Source organism: Denticeps clupeoides, chromosome 6 (genome assembly GCF_900700375.1).
Source record: "Denticeps clupeoides chromosome 6, fDenClu1.1, whole genome shotgun sequence".
Classification (NCBI taxonomy): domain Eukaryota; kingdom Metazoa; phylum Chordata; class Actinopteri; order Clupeiformes; family Denticipitidae; genus Denticeps; species Denticeps clupeoides.
The window spans coordinates 1,562,493-1,580,265 of NC_041712.1; the positions used below are offsets into that span (position 1 = coordinate 1,562,493).

At 43.1% G+C, this 17,773-nt stretch overlaps 1 protein-coding gene across 2 annotated transcripts; it reads right to left on the reverse strand.

The window, feature by feature from the left end:
- Nucleotides 1–25: 25 nt before the first annotated feature.
- Nucleotides 26–16,348, reverse strand: dmpk (DM1 protein kinase). Of its 2 annotated transcripts, none has more exons than XM_028982959.1 (15): nucleotides 15,430–16,348; nucleotides 10,611–10,702; nucleotides 10,454–10,537; nucleotides 10,245–10,340; nucleotides 9,923–10,071; nucleotides 8,190–8,283; nucleotides 6,772–6,969; nucleotides 3,334–3,582; nucleotides 3,172–3,251; nucleotides 3,010–3,097; nucleotides 2,798–2,928; nucleotides 2,622–2,719; nucleotides 2,183–2,244; nucleotides 1,831–1,905; nucleotides 26–906 (listed from the first exon to the last, which is right to left on the reverse strand). In XM_028982959.1, the coding sequence occupies exons 1-15, from the start codon at nucleotides 15,593–15,595 to the stop codon at nucleotides 805–807; spliced, it is 1,764 nt and encodes a 587-aa protein (XP_028838792.1). In that variant the 5' UTR covers nucleotides 15,596–16,348; the 3' UTR covers nucleotides 26–804. The 2 variants fall into 2 exon arrangements, with proteins under 2 accessions (XP_028838792.1, XP_028838791.1); XM_028982958.1 differs by having other exon boundaries at nucleotides 2,607–2,719.
- Between the last annotated feature and the right edge of the window lie 1,425 nt (nucleotides 16,349–17,773).

Here is a 17,773-nt window from a genome sequence, read left to right on the forward strand (position 1 = left end):
ACAAAAAGGTGAATTTCACACAGGCCCGGCAAATAAATATTTGGCTTTATTAATATAATTATGCAGTCACAACTACACGATTAAACATGTGCAATAGAATCCTGGAAAAAAAAACTCTCCCAAAGTACAAACAATGCATTAGCATTTACATCACCAGTGATTGAAAGTTAATAATGTATATACAGTCAAGTAAAGCACTTTTTCTTGTTCAGGTCCAGCTCAGACTTAAGCTACTTCTGAGGATGTTTGCCCCTGTATCGCCATGTAAGGTGAATGTACGCTGTACACAGACTTTTGTTTCATGTATAAGTTGTTGCTGTGTGTGTGAATCTTGGCTGTGTCATCTGGGTAGCCCGCGTGGTGCCAAAGCCAACTTTTAGTGCAAAAAATTATGTTACACTCACACACAATCCCGTGCGATATATAGTGTAAACACCAATATCACTTGATTCAGTTTTTTATGACATTTGATACAGTACTAGTCTTATAGAGCTGAGAGGACGTGGGATTTTAATTGTCCTGATCTTCTCTCATCATCTCTCTGCTATGCTGTTCATCATCTTAAGGTCACTTCAGGATCATTTGCAGCCTGGAATAAGCAACTAAGAGACTTTGTTGTTTTGCATAAAGTGATGTTCAAAAATCAGTGCTATTTAACTGCTTTATCAGTTTAAAGTTGACTGATTATTATGTTCTGCCACACCAGGCCTGCATCCCATACCAGCAGATGCAGCTGGCATTAATGTGGGAGGGTATGAGGTGCGTCTGCAGCCATCCGAGGGGTTCCTGAAGGAGATTGTTGGATCAGGAGAGCTCAGAGCTGCAGTGACGCTCCCAGGCTGGGAGCTCACCCCCCCCTGCACAGACCAGTAGATACGACTCACACCTCACCTGCGGCCAGCGGACCTTGCAGAAGGAAGGAACAAAGCAGTTTAGGTTGAAAAGGTTGAAAAGAAAAACTATAATGCAAGTACACAAAATTAAAACTTTGTGACTAATTGCATAGACCTTTCTCATGCTACTAAAGCACCTCTAACTTTCTGGTGGTATCTGGATATTATCCACAGATCCTTTAAGACCTGAGAAGTGAAGTCCACATATTTCCTCCATATATTTGTATTCATCACACATCCCCCAGATGGGGCAATGGTAGCCTAGCGGATAAGGGAGCGGACATGGGGGCCATTCATGGCAGCCCACTACTCACCAACGGTGATAGGTTAAATGCAGAGGAATTATTTAATTGTGTTCACCATGTGCAGTGCTCGCTGTGCTTCACAGTGAGAATCACTTTACTTTCAGATGACTAAATGGGTATAGGTCTGGACTCACATGTCCAATGAAGGACACCGTGACTTCCTTTCATGACTGGAGTCGAGGTGTTTAGCACTTTCTCTGTCACATCCTTACTTTTTTCTACTTCTGACAAAAATAACTGACTGTGGACCTAATATTCCCATGTCACTTGTTATTGATTTTATTATTGTGGCTGGTTGTTGTATGGCTTCTTTGTAAATGATGGGTTACCCTTGTTCTACGTTTGCTCCTGCTGCACAACATGGGTTTAGCATTAGCAACTACTGAACAGTTTAATAAGCTCTGTGTTGTGCATGTCCCCCATTTGTCTGATGTTGTGTTATGCAACACCCCTAGTGGCAAATGTTGAATCTGGATTTTAATGCTTGATGCACTGGTTTGACTGCTTTCAATAAGCCGTTCTTCGCTTTACTTCAGTTTAACTTTCACAAACCCACCTCTAATTTTATCATTACCTCACTCAGCAAGAGTTTATGATATTTAGTATTAAACTGTAATAAAAAAAATCTTTACCCTGTGAAACAGCAGTAGGTGTCGAAGGACAGGTATTACCAGTGGGTAATGGCAGGCAGGAGGCGCTACTGTGTTCTGATGAAAAAAAAAATGAATTACAGGGAAAACTCACGTCACATGCAAAGGATAATGGTAGACAGGGGAAGAAAGAAGAGCTTGCTTTGTCCTTTTTTAACAGCTACTATTACGATTTATTGGACAATACAAACCCAACACTGTTGGCACGTCCAAGAAAATAAGTTCCACAGGGCAGGCTTACTGGTGGCTTTTGTGCATTGAGAAAGCAGTTTCTATAAGTACTACTCTAGAGAGAGAGAATGAAGTAGAGACAGCGCAGTAGAGACAAGCTTACATCCCCCACTGGGTCCAGAGGGTGGGCAGGTAGAGAGAAAGGCGATGGACAGACCCTCATCTCTGTGGTCAGAGAAGACAGAGCAAGGTTAGAACAGGCCAATGGTGGCAGCCCGGCATCCAGCTCACACAAAAGATGGGCACCACCGTGCAGTGGCATCCACAGCTGACTGTGCAGTACAAGGAACAATTCCTCATGCGTGACCACAGGAATGACAGCATGACCAAGGGGACGTGTGGTGTTAAGAGTGACAGTGAAAGAGGGGAGAACCCAAGAATGCATGTTTAAAACCATTTTCAATATACTGCTTCCTGGCTGACCTTCTGTAGCACTGCTTATCTTATTGCATTGTTGCCCTAGGTCACTGCTATCATCTGTTTTGTCTTCCTGAGCCCACAAGCAGGGGATAAGTTGGCAAGGTGACCTGCAATTTTCTTGCCTTTTTCCCTCTGGTTTCTCAGGCCCTGGATCTCTCCCTGCAGCTTTTCCAGCTCTCTCTCCAGCTCTCCATTTCTCTTCTCCACTTCCTGAAGCCTCCTGGACAAACACGTCTTTGGTAACAGTGTAACTAAGGTAGTTTTTGTATTCTATACAAAGCATAGAGTGGCCAGGCACCTTTCCAGCTCCTCGTTTTGTCTCCTGCTCTTCTCGAGCTCGGTGGACAATTCTGCAGTTCCATGCTCCATCGCCAGGGGGAGCTCCAGCACTGCAGGTGTATCAGCTTTTATACAGGGCCACACTGGAGTCTGTAAAGCACCATAACATCATAAGAACCTGCTGCTGATGTCTTGAGTCAGAATCCCATTGGAGTGGAGGAACCATTTTACCAGCTTTTCCTCGAAGTGATGACATTCTTGAACTTGATGGTCAATCTCCATCATGATCACCTGACTTCGATCTATTGCACCTGTATCTCTGAAATAGGGAAGCAGTAGGATCAATACAGAGATGACCACAAAATGCATGCCTCAGGATGAAGATGAAGTCACCTTGTAGCAGTGTACGAGTAGCCAACAAAGGCCAGATGCACTCCGACAGGTGCCCTATCCATGACATCTGACAATGTCTCCTGTAGAAATCATGACATACACACCAAGTTACAGAAGATACAAGACCACACGGCTGTATTGAGGATGGTCAGCCACACACACCGTTTCACTCAGGCAGTCATCCAGCACGTCAAAGTTGGAGGTGTCAGTTGAGTTGGAGACCTCTGGCCGGAATGGGGGAGGGAGGTGGTGCAGGGATCCCCAGTCCAGGCCAGCAAAGAAGGGGTGGGCTCGAAAGTCTCCTGAGCCCCGGGTCCCTAGCCGCTCCTGCCTCTCGCAGATGAGCCCTGTTATGAGAGAGCGCGCCTCTGCAGAAACATCTGGATCTGTAGGAGGGAATTCAAAGTACTCCTGCAGTAACAGACAGAAGTCCAGAAGTCAATAGAAGTGACTGGTCCCCAGCACAATTAGCAATTAGCAAGGCATGGTGTAGGGTGGGGTGTTAAATACAGTGGGACAAAAAGATCTAATTTTCATCATAGGTAATTTTCATCATAGGGCAGGGGTGGCCTAGTGGTTAAGGAAGCGGCCCCGTAATCAGAAGGTTGCTGGTTCGAATCCCGATCCGCCAAGGTGCCACTGAGCAAAGCACAGTCCCCACACACTGCTCCCCGTGCGCCTGTCATGGCAGCCCACTGCTCACTAAGGGTGATGGGTTAAATGCAGAGGACAAATTACATGGTGTGCACCGTGTGCTGTGTTGCTGTGCATCACATGTGACAATCACTTCATTTTACTTGAACTGTGAGAGACAGAATGTAAAAAATACAGGAAATCACATCGTACGATTTTTAAAACTATTTATTTGTAGAAAGTACAAACCTACAAACAAGCAAGAATTCTGGCGCTCACAGACCCGTTACTTCTTTTTTAAGAAGCTTCTATCCTTCACTTGTTACCTGTATTAATGGCACCTTTTTAAACTCATTATATGTATAAAAGACACCTGTCCACACCTTCAAACAGTCAGACTCCAACCTCCATCATGGCCAAGACCAGAGAGCTGGTCAGGGGAAAAAGATTTGGATGAGACTATCTACAATAGGCAAGCAGCTTGGTGAAAAGAGATCAAATGTTGGAGCAATTATTAGAAAATGGAATCACTGACAATCTCATTCGACCTGGGGCTTCATGCAAGATCTCATCTCTTAGGGTACAAATGATTTTGATAACGGTAAGGAAACAGCCAAGAACTACACAGGGGAACTGGTCAGTGACCTGAAGAGAGCTGGGACCACAGTAACAAAGGTTACTATTAGTAACACACTACATAGTCATGGATTAAAATCTTGCAGTGGTCGACAGGACCCCCTATTTAAGACACATGTCCAGGCCCATCAAAAGTTTGCCTGAGACCATCTGGATGATCCAGGGGAGGATTAGGAGAATGTCATGTGGTCAGATGAAACATAACAAAAGGGAAATGAGAGCAAAGCCCCCCAAAACACAAAGACTTTTACGTTTAACAGTTTATTACAAAACAAAAAATAAATAAAACACACATGGGGTAAACCATCACAGAGGTCAAGCTGTTAATAGCAATGGACAAACAGCCACCACACTCTCCTTGCTCCCTCCTTTTCCTCTCACACAATTGCTGTGATTAATTGGGAGGTGGTCAATTGGTTCACCTCTTATCTTCAAGACAGATATTTCAAGGTATCATGGGGAGGTGAGTCATCTGTCCTCTCTAGGGTAACCACTGGAGTTCTACAAGGCTCTGTTCTTGGCCCCTTTCTATTCTCAATATACACTCACTCGGTCACATCCAATCACATGGCTTTTCTTATCACTCCTACGCTGATGACACTCAGCTCTATTTGTCTTTCCCACCAGAAGATACCACTATTGCGACAAGAATCTCGGCCTGTCTCTCTGACATATCGGCATGGATGTCTGAGCGACATGTCCAATTGAACTAATCCAAAACTGAGATTCTGATCTTTCCGGGCAACAAGTCCCCTCAGCAAAACCTCTCAATTCAAATTGGCTCGCTACTGTTAACACCTACGGCGTCTGCAAAAAATCTTGGAGGTTGGATTGACGACAAACTGAGTCTGAACAATCATGTTGCTGTGATCTTCAGATCCTGCTGGTTCACTCTCTAAAACATTCACAAGATTAGGCCTTTTCTTTCACAATAGGTTACGCAGGTCCTCGTCCAGGCCAAAATGTGGCAGCCTGCCTCATCTTCAATCAGCTGAATGTCACGCCTCTTCTCACCTCTCTCCACTGGCTCCCGGTAGCTGCTCGCATTGAATTCAAATCATTGATGCTGAATTCAAATCATTGATGCTTGCCTATAGGGCTGTAAATGGAAGTGCACCCTCTTATATAAACACACTACTAGCTAGCTACACTCCTGCACGCCCTCTCAGATCTGCAAATGAAATGAGACTCCAATCCCAATCGACTCTATTCTACTTTGTTGTCCCTGGCTGGTAGAACAACTTGCCCTGCTCCATTCGACTAGTCGAGACTACCACCACCTTTAAGAAACAGTTGAAAACCCACTTGTTTAAAAAGTATTTCAGGCGAGTCCAACACTAACACATGTCCGTGTGCACACACACCGCACAAAACAAACAAATAAATAAATAATTGTCTAGCACTTAACAATTCCCTAGCATGTTATTTTCCTGACATGTTAGGCCTTATCAGGGCTCTTAGTTTTGTAACTCAAAGTCTATAGAAACCAAATTAGAATTGCTGGTGTCTTCTTCTTGTAAGTCGCTTTGGATAAAAGTGTCTGCCAAGTAAAGTAAAGTAGTAGTAGTAGCTCAGATATTTGTGCTTATCTGTTAATGTACGCCCAAAACACCACCACTCCTCTCATACACATCCCAAACAGCCACCATTTTGAGTCTTCTGTCCTATTACAACCCACCAATCACAGCAGGAACAGGGAGGAGTCCAATCATGGGCTGTCAAGGTGTCATGCTGCAACAATACAGACATTGAGAAAGAGACAGACACACAAGCAGAAACATGCACACCCTTCACCTCGGGAAGTTACAATCCCAAGAAAACCATACTTACTGTAAAGCGTGGGGGTGGAAACATTATACTTTGGGGCTACTTTTCTGTAAAGGGGACAGGATGACTGATCCGTATCAAGGAAAGGATGAACATGATCATGTATCGTGAGATTTTCCATCAGTGAGAACGTGATGAAACGTGGCATTACAACGATCCCAAACAAACTGCCTGGGCAACGATTGAGTGGCTACATTAAAAAAAACATTGGAATGGCCGAGCCAGACCTCTATCCAATAGAGTATCTGTTCCCAGCAACAGCCGCAAAACATCACAACTCTGCTTGGAAGAATGGGACTTTTGAGAACTTTTGCTAGTGACCTAATACAAATGTTCAAAATGATTGATTTTTATATTCTGTCTCTCACTTTTGAAGTGTACCTATGATAAAAATGTTTTGCCCCACTGTACATGGTCTCCACAGTGGGTTGCCACTATGTGGCAAAAGTGCCTAAAGAGTGAACAAATACAGTTTTAGTACGTGCCTTTTGTATCTGTACACACCTGGAAGTGGATGATCTTGGCGTAGGTTTCAGAGATGGATTCGGCGTAGAAGGGGGTGGTACCAAACAGCATCTCATAAGTGCACACTCCCAGTGCCCACCAGTCACATTCTATACCATAAGCTCCTCCTCCCTCCACTGCCCGCAGGATCTCTGGGGACAGGTAGTCCGGAGTGCCCACGGCCAAGGAAGAATGCACCTGAGGACACACAGGGCAATGTACAATCTTCCTAGTCAATGCGCTAGTTACAAAATCTATATCGGATGATTTGGTGACCAAGCTTATGTCTGCTTCCCTGTGCTGTGACTCAGTCCATTGGACTCAGTCCAGTCTAAATTGAAAACACATCTGTTTTCTCTGGCCTTCTGTTAAAGTCCCAGACACAGTGTCAATTATTCAGTCCACCTTATCACACACCCTGTTAAGCACAGACAGTGTTAAATTCACCTTAGTGAGGTTGTCCTAGTTAGGGTACCAGGCCACTGTAGCACCACCAATATACCACTATAATCACATATTTCAGAATCAGTCGTACAATCCCACCGTCTGCTGCTGCTTCTGTTTGTTCTCCCCGAGACACTGAATCAAGTGCACAGACTACTGGCAGACTCCAGTGAAGAGACCAGCAGATAAATCCTGGTTCCTGGCAACTGCTAAATGAGAACTTAGCATGAAATGAACCAGAGGGTCACCACAGCCACCACCACGGTAACAACTAAAGCTTCAAGGATTTCCAAATTGAGCAGTAGCATCATAATGGACATGTAATGTACACAATGACATTGGGCTACACTTTGGACTTCTCCATCTCTACAACTGGAGGATTTTTTCTCTTATTGGACAAACCATCACAAACCCTTGCTCACTCTACCCTGGAAGGGGGTCCCTCTCTGTATCACTCCTTCTCAAGGTTTCTTCCTTTCTTTTTTTCTCTTTTTTTGTGTGTGGAGTTTTTCCGTGTGTGCAGAAGGGTCAAGTGTGGGGGGTGTCAGCTGTAGGGCCTGTCAAAGCCCATTGAGACATACTGTATGTGATTTTGGGATATATAAGAAATAAATGTTGTTGTTGTTGTAGTCCTGGTTTCACTTATATTCATTCAGTCTAGCCACCATTCTTTCTACTGACTGCAGTGATTATCATATAAACATAATGTGATGGAAAAACAGAACGTTTATTCCCCATTCGCTCCTCCGAGTATCACTGTTGTGAGTCAATGAAAAGATTCTTTAGTGTAAACAGCATGATGGGGGATAATTCACAAAAATTGGTAGAAATTAGTTGGAGCTGCTTGTCATATATATACAGATCAATTTTCTGTGAGAATCTATTTTAGTTTTAGCCTTACATTTTCTTTCATTTATGAAGCATGGCCCTGTATATGAATAATTGAAATCAAGTGAAATGGTATGTGTCCTTACCATGCCATCCTCCTGGAGCCTCAGACAGGATCCAAAGTCCCCCAACCTTATATGGCCTTCAGCAGTGAGCAAAATGTTGTCTGGTTTTATATCTCTGCATAGGGATACCAGATTATGTTCATAAGTGTTCTAAATTTGGATGTACTATTTAAGATTTAAATCTAAAACTGTATTTTTGCATAACAAATTTATAGCGAATTCTTGTAATTATACCACCCATTAATACTATTTATGACTTTTGTTAAAATATGATCTTTAAAAAAACAATATGCATAAACCTAACAGTTAGCTTCTGTGATGAAATCTTGAAATTGTGCAACACAATTAAAAAGGGAAGAAGAGTATTTGAACTAACTCAGTTCAGAACTAACTCTTGAGTAATATGTAGCTTTGAATTATAAGTCACATGATCTATGGATCATGTATTGTCACAAAAGATGATTTAGGCATAATTGTACTGAACACATAAAAAAATAAGGGGTGATAATCGTTGTCAATTAAGGTTTCTCCTGAAACACCTGAATGTTTCCCTTTTAAAGTTAACATAGCTGTCCAAGCATCATCTGTTGTAGGGATGAGGATATGAGAATTAAAAGAGATGCATGAAGTATATATATATATATATCCTACACTGCTAAAAAATAAATAAGTAAAGGGAACACTTAAACAACACAATGTAACTCAATGTAACTGATGCTGTTGTGCAAATGGAATAGACAACAATTGGAAATTATAGGCAAATTAGCAAGACATCTTAAATAAGGGAGTAGTTCTGTAGATGGTGACCACAGACAAAGTTCCTATTGTTTCTAGCTGATTTTGGGGTTTCTTTTGAATATGGCCAGTGCTTATCACTAATAATAGCATGGGACGGAGTCTACAACACACACACAAGTATCTTTGGTAGTGCAGCTCATCCAGGATGGCACATCAATGCAAGCTGTGGCAAGAAAGTTTGCTGTGTCTGTCAGTGTACTGTCCAGCATTTAGGTGCTACCAGGAGACAGGCCAGTACATCAGGAGATGTGGAGGAGGCCTTAGGAGGGCAACAATATAGCAGCATTACATTTACATTTGCAGCATTTATCAGACGCCCTTATCCAGAGCGACTTACAATCTGTAGTTACAGGGACAGTCCCCCCCCTGGAGCAACTGAGGTTAAGTGTCTTGCTCAGGGACACAATGGTAGTAAGTGGGATTTGAACCCGGGCCTTCTGGTTCATAGGCAAGTGTGTTACCCACTAGGCTACTACCACCCAAGCAGCAGCAGGACCGCAACCTCTGGTTTTGTGCAAGGAGGAGCACTGCCTGAGCCATGGATGCTTTAGTCCAGGTCTGGGAGGAGATCTCTCAGGAGACCATCTGCCACCTCATCAGGAGCATGCCCAGGGGTTTTAGGGAGTTCATACAGGCACGTGGACGCCATACACACCACTGAGCCTCATTTTGACTTGTTTTAAGGACATTACATTAAAGTTTGATCATCCTGTAGCATGTCTTTCCCCATTTAATTTCGATTATGATTCCAAATCATAAATTTGATTACCATCGATAATTGTGTGTGTGTTTTTTGTGTTTGTTTTTTTTAGCTATGTTAAACCCCCCCCAAGGCATTTAATATGAATTTCATTCTTTCAAATCTACGATGTCTTATTCCTAGTTATTCCCTTTATTTTTGAAGCAAAGAAGTGAAGAGCGTGTTTCAAGGCCTAGGCCAAATTGGGTCAGTTTACCTGTGAACGTAGCCAAGCCTGTGAACAGAGTCTATAGCCATAACCATTTCTGCCAGGTAGAATTGGGCCATGTCTTCTGGAAGGCGATCACCAAATTTACTGAGCAAGGTTAACAGGTCACCCCCAACATAATAATCCATCACTAGGTACTGAAAGATAAAATGTAAAAATTCTATAAATTACATTGGTATATTTTAAATATAATATCATTATTTTATTTCTATATAATGTACTATGCTATGTGTGAGTGTCTGAATAAAGAATACAAAATATATTTTTTGGACACGAAGTTTGGGAAATCAAGAAAACCATTGATTCGCACAAGATAGTTATCATCCTGGAAAGCATAGTGCAGCTCAGTGATCCAGCGCCGGTCTCCTTTCAGAAGGACCTCCCTCTCCTCCTGGTAGCAAGCTGTCTGAAAAGTGTCACAGCACCACTAAGAATTACGGGAGGCAGAAATTAGCCGCTACAGCGAGCAGCACTTATTCACACTCAGCTGTTCCAAATCCACAGTGCAACTGGTCTTACCTCTCCCCGCTTCAGCATGTCCCACTTGTTCATAATCTTCAGGGCATAAACTTGCTGCGTGCTGCGCATCCTCGCTACAGCCACCTGCAGCCATGCAGCTCAGATGGGAATACAGCTCAGAACCAGAAAGTAAACATTCAAAAGCATAGCTGCTTACCTCACTGAATGTCCCTCTACCAATCACCTTCAAGATGTCAAAATCATCCCTCTGAATACGAGTCCTCTTCACCTGTCTTACCAACGGCTCAACTGATATTGGGACAAATAAAAAGAGAATGTACAGTAGGACAGATTACGTTAGACAGAATGGAACATTGTTCTCTTGTGAGTGTTTGTTTATGCTTGTTCTCATCCACTAACATGGCTAACAATAGGAATGCAGCACTTCCTGGGATGACCCAGTTATTTCCTCTACACTGTTCACATCAACACTTGTTGGAGTTGCATTGCCTCCTTAGAGACAGAAGCATTGGCTGTGCCCTGAAATGACAGGCAGAGGGGGACCCACTCCTCTGGAGTGTCCAGGTCTCCTTTAAGAAAGAGCTGGTCAGAAATAGAGCTGATGTGCCTAAGAATAGCTCACCACTGTTTAATACTTTTTTAAGGCAAGTTTTCCAGTGCTTTGGATTTTATCACTCTCCCCACTCCCCCCTCAGCCAGGAGGAATGCAAGCGAGACCAAGGCAACAGTGTAAACTGTTTGAGTGGAAAGAGTGGGGAAGCTTCCAGAAATCCCTGGGCCACGTACCGCATCACAGGCACTCAGGCAGCTCACAGCAGCCGAAAGGTGCTGGAGGAAACCTTGTGTTAGAGATTCCTTGTGTTGGGACTAGGTAATGGTTCACTGCCAGTCACAGGAACAGCAGAACTGGGGACAGGTCAGGCCAGTAATGTTATTCTAGTTTTCATCTAATCCATCTCTGAATTATAATCTAAAGGCCCATAAAATGTCTTTGGCCAAAAATAGTAGAGAACAAGAACAATTATACATACGGTGGGATAGAATACTTGGATTTCTTCAGACAGCTTTACCCAGAGCATCTTAGTAGTTACAGGGACGGTCTCCCTGCAGGCACTCAGGGTTACGTGTCTTGTGCAGGGACACAATGGTAGTACATGGGGTTTGAACCTGTGATGTAATCAGACTTATGTCCTTGTCCCAGTATAAAAGCATGGGATGGGGATTGATTTATTTACCTTCCATCTCTTTTGACTTGTCAGTATGTCACAGGCTAAAATGATTTGTTGGGGGCAATTGGTTGAATTTCAAGCAGTGAGTTGAACAGCCTAACAGTTCTGTATATTACGTACATGCTGTAGGCTTTACTAATTTTCCAAATGAGATGCCTTTTAGTTATGCTGTTAAATAAAGGCAGATGGCTTAAGTCCCTTTCATGTCAAAGACGGGAGAGGGAAGGGTGGAGCATGAGCAGAGTCCAAATTGGAACAAATGAACATGCCAGAATTTCTCTGCTTCTAATTGCCTTGTATGTTTGTTTTCAGTCAGACTGACATGCTCACCTGTATTTTTAATCAAATCATGATTTGATTTAAAGGTCCCCTATCATGAAAATTTCACTTTGTGAAAATATTTAACATAATTATGAGTTCTCCTAGCCTGTCTAGTGTTCTGCACCTGTCAGAAATGGCGATAGGTGCTTTGGCCATTCTGTGTCAGCATTGCAGACGATCTGATCTGCAACTTGTCCCCTTGTGTCGTCATAAGGGGAAAGGTTACCTCCCATTTCTCATGCTTTTTCCGTGCAGAGAATTTCTCACCCCTGCTCTAAAACAGTATCTCCATCAACTGGCTTCCAAACGTGCAAAGCATTGCAGTTGCTCAGTGATTGGATTAAAAATGAGCACAAAGTATGTAAATACAAAAAAAGTATTTTTTGAAGAAACAAACCAAACATTGTGGTTGGTGAATCCCCGCTCACTTCTATAGGCTGTAATTGTGCACCAAGGCTGAACTTCAGAAACAGACTCCAGATACAGTATTAGGGGACCACCAAGACCGATATGAAAGTAAAAAATGCCAGGGGACATAATGTGCATGTACTTGCTTGAGCAATGGGTGTTAGAGGATGCAGGCTCAATGTGTCCTCGTCGCATCCAGCCCAGAGTAACAGGAGCATTGTGGAAAGTTTTGTGGAAAGGGGGGGACGTGTGAATCTCTCCACTCCCTTCGCCCTGTTTACCGTTTCCCATCCCCGGTGGAGCTCTGCCAGCCGACTTGCCAGCCTCATAAATGGAAATCTCTCCCCAGTAGAGACTCTCTGACAAATACAGCACTTTGTCTCTCTCTGCTCTGCCTCTTTTTTGTCTCCCTTCACACACAAACACATGCACAGATCGCCACACACATACTTACAATGTGTGCTAGGAGTTATTTCAGTTTGTCTTAATTAGTGGTCTAAGATGCCTGCAGCAGATGAGTGGAGTGTTTTGGACACAGAGCTCAAATGTATTTTTAGTGAATATGATTGAAGATCTTATTTAGTTCTGTGTAAGTTTTGTTTGCAGCTGGATGCTTGCAGGCCCAGAAGTGCATGGCCGCTGCTGCCATCTGTAAATTCTCATGGCAAATAACCAGCCACAGCACTAAACCTACAGACTGATGAAATGAATCTGTTAATCTTCTTTCAGATGGCAAATGTGAGCATAACTGTTCGATCACATGTATGTGTTGGGTCAACATTTAACCGGGCACATTGTTTTTCCCACTTGGGACACAATGTTATTGGATAGCTTCTTTATTAAAAATTTGCATAAACTGATTTTCTTGGCTTGCACTCTTCATTGGTGTTTTTTCTTATTTTTCTGCCACAAGCAAAGCAATGGATCAAAAATTCAGTTTAGGATTGCACAACCTCTCCCTATTCAAAACAGAAGAGCCTTTGTTTGTATGTAGATCTCATAGTTTGTTCCACTATGTACTTATTAGTACCTAATATGCAGGGTATGAGGAAGGACGTCATATGAACTGCTCAAAAGTTCATTGGTGCCAAAGGATCATTAAGGATCAAATTCATGTCCCTATGGTTCTTTCCTCCAGAAGAGTTAATCTAGAACAATGTGCCATGATCCATGGTGACACTGTTCGGAAAAGCACAGCAAGTGATCAGAACTGGACCATGGTGCTATGAATAAAGGTATCTGATGAAGGATGAAGGCTGATTGCTGATTATGCAGTATTGAATGTTTGAATGTTGTGGCCAGTTCATTTCACTAGACTCCTGATGTGGGGAAATTCTTATTGTCTTTTTCACATTTTGAAGTGAAAAGAGCCTTGAGTCACAGTTTGTTCCTTTGCATGTTGACTCTGGCTTTGTCTCCTGTTGCTGCCACAGTCACCCTTCCATGGAGGTCCATGTAGGGACTGACTCTACAGATGTCAACACCGACTGCTACCAGAGACATTGAGAAAGAAAGAGAGAGAGAGAGAGAGAGAGAGAGAGAGACTAAAGAGAGTAAAAGAATAAGGTAGAGCTGAATAACAGACCACCCAGTATCTAAATAAAAGCCAATTACCTGTGCACCACGAAGTGTAGAAGAAGAGCACCTGGCTTAAAAAGAACACTTGGTGGGGCTAAACAAACACGTCGAAAATAAGTGTTCAAATTATGCTAAGCCTCAAATTTTTTTAATATATTCAGATGTTGTCAGTTTAAGACCTACAATGAACTTCATACATCTGGCTAGAAATAGCTGGAACACAAGGTTTGATGGGTTTGTGACAACTGATGCTTGTGGATGAAAGCTAAGAGGAAGAGATTTGCTCAGCCCCATCCAGTGAGTTATTTAAGCTAAATTATTCATAGTCATACATCAAAATCTGACACATTTGCCGGTCAAGCTGGCTTCTTAATGATTAACTTCTGCATGTAAACCATCAGCACCTGCTTTTGACTGCTATTTAACTTGCTTATTCATTAGTAACTTATTCATTAGTAACTTAAAACATTCCTCATTCCTCAAAAAGAGAGTTGCTTAGCACTGTAGTTTGTCTCAGATTTGTCTCAGAGTGACAGATTTACACCATCCATCCAACACAAAAAGATCACAACCACAAACGCACACTGTTAGCAGCTGGAAGGCAGCTGGCCCAAGGTCTTCTGATGCCCCCTGGCCCATAATTCCTGAGCTGTGAAGCACATGGTGGGCCTGACACGAGCAGAAATATCCAATGGGCTAATATGAGATGGTGACGGTGCTGGCTTTCACCACCCTGTGTTCACATCTAGTCGCAAGTGTGGCTACTCAGGTTACTTTGCCCAGGCGGCAAGAGTCTTGTAAAGATACCTGAGAACACATGGAACCCAGTAAAAGACATGGCGCATGAAGAAGCTCTGAGCTAAACCTTAGCCCACACACAGCCACCTCAGCAGTTATGCAGTTGTTAAAGTAGGCTAGCACCCACAGGCCTGTGCACCCACGACATGATGCAAGGCCGATACAATGCTACCGATGAGCTCTTTCCATAAAGGGATAACAGGGAGTGTGTCACTGCATTAGCATTTCTTATAGCCTGCACATTCCAGGCCAGGTGCTGGTTGTGCTGGGTAAGCCAAGAAACAAAGCTACTGTTGCCATCAGTCCATGTTTATTTTGGTAACGGCACATTAATCATTCACCACTGCAGTGTGAAATATCTTTTCGATCCCTCTACCAGTATCAGTATGCATCAGACATGCACAGTAACCTTCTCATTAGATGTGCATGTGAAGCCAGACCCAGGGGTGCTTTTGTTGTAGCCGATTAAGATGATAGCAGCTCAGCCTCAAAACATACAGTGAACAGGTCTAACTGGTCTAAAAAGTGAGATATGCTCACTTTTCCATAGAAGCAGGAAGAAAACCTGTTCATATTTTTCCAGTCCAGATGCAGACAGTGTAAAATTTCACCCTATAGACCTACTGCAGTGTGACAAGGAAGAGCAAGCAGGTAAAAATAAAAAAAGAGGCGGGAACTAACCCCATTGGAGGAAGCCTGAGACGTACTTCTCCCTGGCAAGGGGCGAGGCACGAAACTCTTGGTAAACCCCCACCAGCAAATCCAGCAATGTCTGCAGACCCACAGGCCCGAGGGCTTGGTGGCCCACTGCCAGGTCGGAATCTCCAGACCCGGGGCCCTCTGACATGTTGGGTGAATGTCTGCTGCGGGCTTAGCTGCTCGTCTTCTTCATGATGGAGGCACCTGGATGCATCTCTTCTCCTGTTGACCCCCGGCCAGTATATGACCCCTGCTCCCCACCTCTCTACCCTGATTCTTTGCTGTTTGCGTCTTTCAAGCTAGCCGTGATCTGACTCTGACTCCGGCCCTTTTTTGGTGTGCCTCTCTCCCACTCTCTCACACTCCCGCTCACTTTCTGCTAACTTTGCTGCTTGCTTAATGCACTACAGCGCCCTGAATGAGTTTACATGTGCTTTTGACAGTACAGGTAAAATAACATTGATCCGTCCTTTCTTTGCTTGGCCTTTATCTGCAAAACCTGATGACTTTTTGTTTCATCCTTTCTGAATCAATCAGCCTTGTGACGACACATACCCATGATTCTGTGCTTCATCTTCCTGTTTGTCTCAAACTCATTCATTTTTATTTTAGTCTCAGTCTGTTGTAGAGTTTCCATCCCTGACCTTGTCACACCACTGCATCTCAGTCCTCAGTCTCCACTAGATTCCCATGATTGTGCTCCTCTCTGCTCCTCTGAAAGTCTGGCCGTTGGTGCCTTTCTCTCCTCTGTCTGCAGACAGTTCACTGGTCCCCTCTCTGTCCATCTGCTGGCAGGCTGTCCCGTGCTCTGTCCCTTTCGCTTGTCCACCCCTCACTGACTTGTTCACATTGTTTATGGCTCTTGCTCCTGTCCTCTCCACTCCCTTTTTCCCTCCTGTCTCTCCACCCAACTTTGCTTTGCCCTCCCCCTGTTTTCTTTCGTTCTAGCGTTCTCCACCCCTCCTCTTCTGCCCGTCCTCTGTTTATAGTTACTACACCCCTCATGGCACCTTCCTCTCGCCTCTCTCCTCCATGCTGTCTGTCCTTTCAAAATGGTTCGCTGCTAATGGAGAAATGGGGAAACTTTCCAAAAGCATATTCTCACAATGAATTGCTGTCACTCCTTCTGTCTCTGCAGGGTAACAAATAATGCTTATCATGTGACCAAAGTGAAGTGCAAGAATCAACATAAATGAAAGCGCCAAAGGGTCAAAGTACGCCTAGATATGCTTGTGTGTCGGTGTAAACAGTAAAGCGAGAGAGCGAGCAAGACGCATGTTGTCTTAAGGTTGTGTGTCTGTGACTTCAGCAGTTGCCTAAGGAATGTTTTAAAAAGGAAGTTGTGGCCTGCCATGCCAGAGCAGAGAACAGCAGGCGCTTTAATTCAGGGAAGCGCAGCTGCGCTCTGGGCTGGTGAATGCCATGTCTGAATAAACGCTACTGATGCCACTAATGCTGCACTTGTAAAAAAAAATCATCAGAGCACCGACTCCACTACTGAACAGCTCAAGTGTGAACCATGCTCAAAATGTGGAGAATTTACAAATAGTAAGTAGATCAATATTGTTTATTGACCTTTGTCTTTGATGGACCTATGTAGCATAATCATCAGTCATTTCAATCAGACATAACAGTTTAGATAAGAATAAATTGAACAAGGCATGAACAAGGTTATGATTTAACTTGTTTAACTGATTTGATTAATCAGATAAGCTTCAACTTTAAGCTTCAAGCTTCAGTTCAAGTAAAGTGAAGTGATTGTCACATGTGATACACAGCAGCAAAGCACACGGTGAAATTTGTCCTCTGCATTTAACCCTTTGCTTTGCTCAGTGGCACCTCAGTGGATCGGGATTCTAACCAGCAACCTTCTGATTATGGGACTGCTTCGTCATCACTTGTCACTTCGTCACTTTAAACTTACCTCTGTTGCACTACATGGTTTTGCACTCTCCACCATGTGCCTTTATTTGTATATGGTGTTTTTAAAATTGTATATTGTGTTTTTTTTTTAAATTGTATTTATACTTTGTATTCAATGTTACTGTTACTGTTTTTGTATTTAATGTTACTTGTATGGGTCAGAGAGTAACGTAATTTCAATTCTCTGCATGTCCTGTACATGTGGCAGAATTGACAATAAAGCTGACTTGACTTGACTTGACTTCCTTAGTAACAATAAAGCAAAATGCTGTTTTGCAAAGCAGACTGAAAATAGCAGAAGAAAATGCGGAGTATGACACAAGCCTTCAAGAAGTAATGCATATTATAATGATTTGATTATACAATATATTTTACAATAATGGATTAATGTCAATGTTGTTAC

Excerpts from the sequence above, each read along its gene's own strand:
- dmpk (XM_028982958.1), bottom strand. The coding sequence starts at position 15,595 with ATGTCAGAGGGCCCCGGGTCTGGAGATTCCGACCTGGCAGTGGGCCAC. Across the intron at positions 3,583-6,771 it reads CCAAGATCATCCACTTCCAG|GAGTACTTTGAATTCCCTCC; the intron begins GTGTGTACAGAT and ends CTGTTACTGCAG. Across the intron at positions 3,098-3,171 it reads TACTCGTACACTGCTACAAG|AGATACAGGTGCAATAGATC; the intron begins GTGACTTCATCT and ends TCCCTATTTCAG.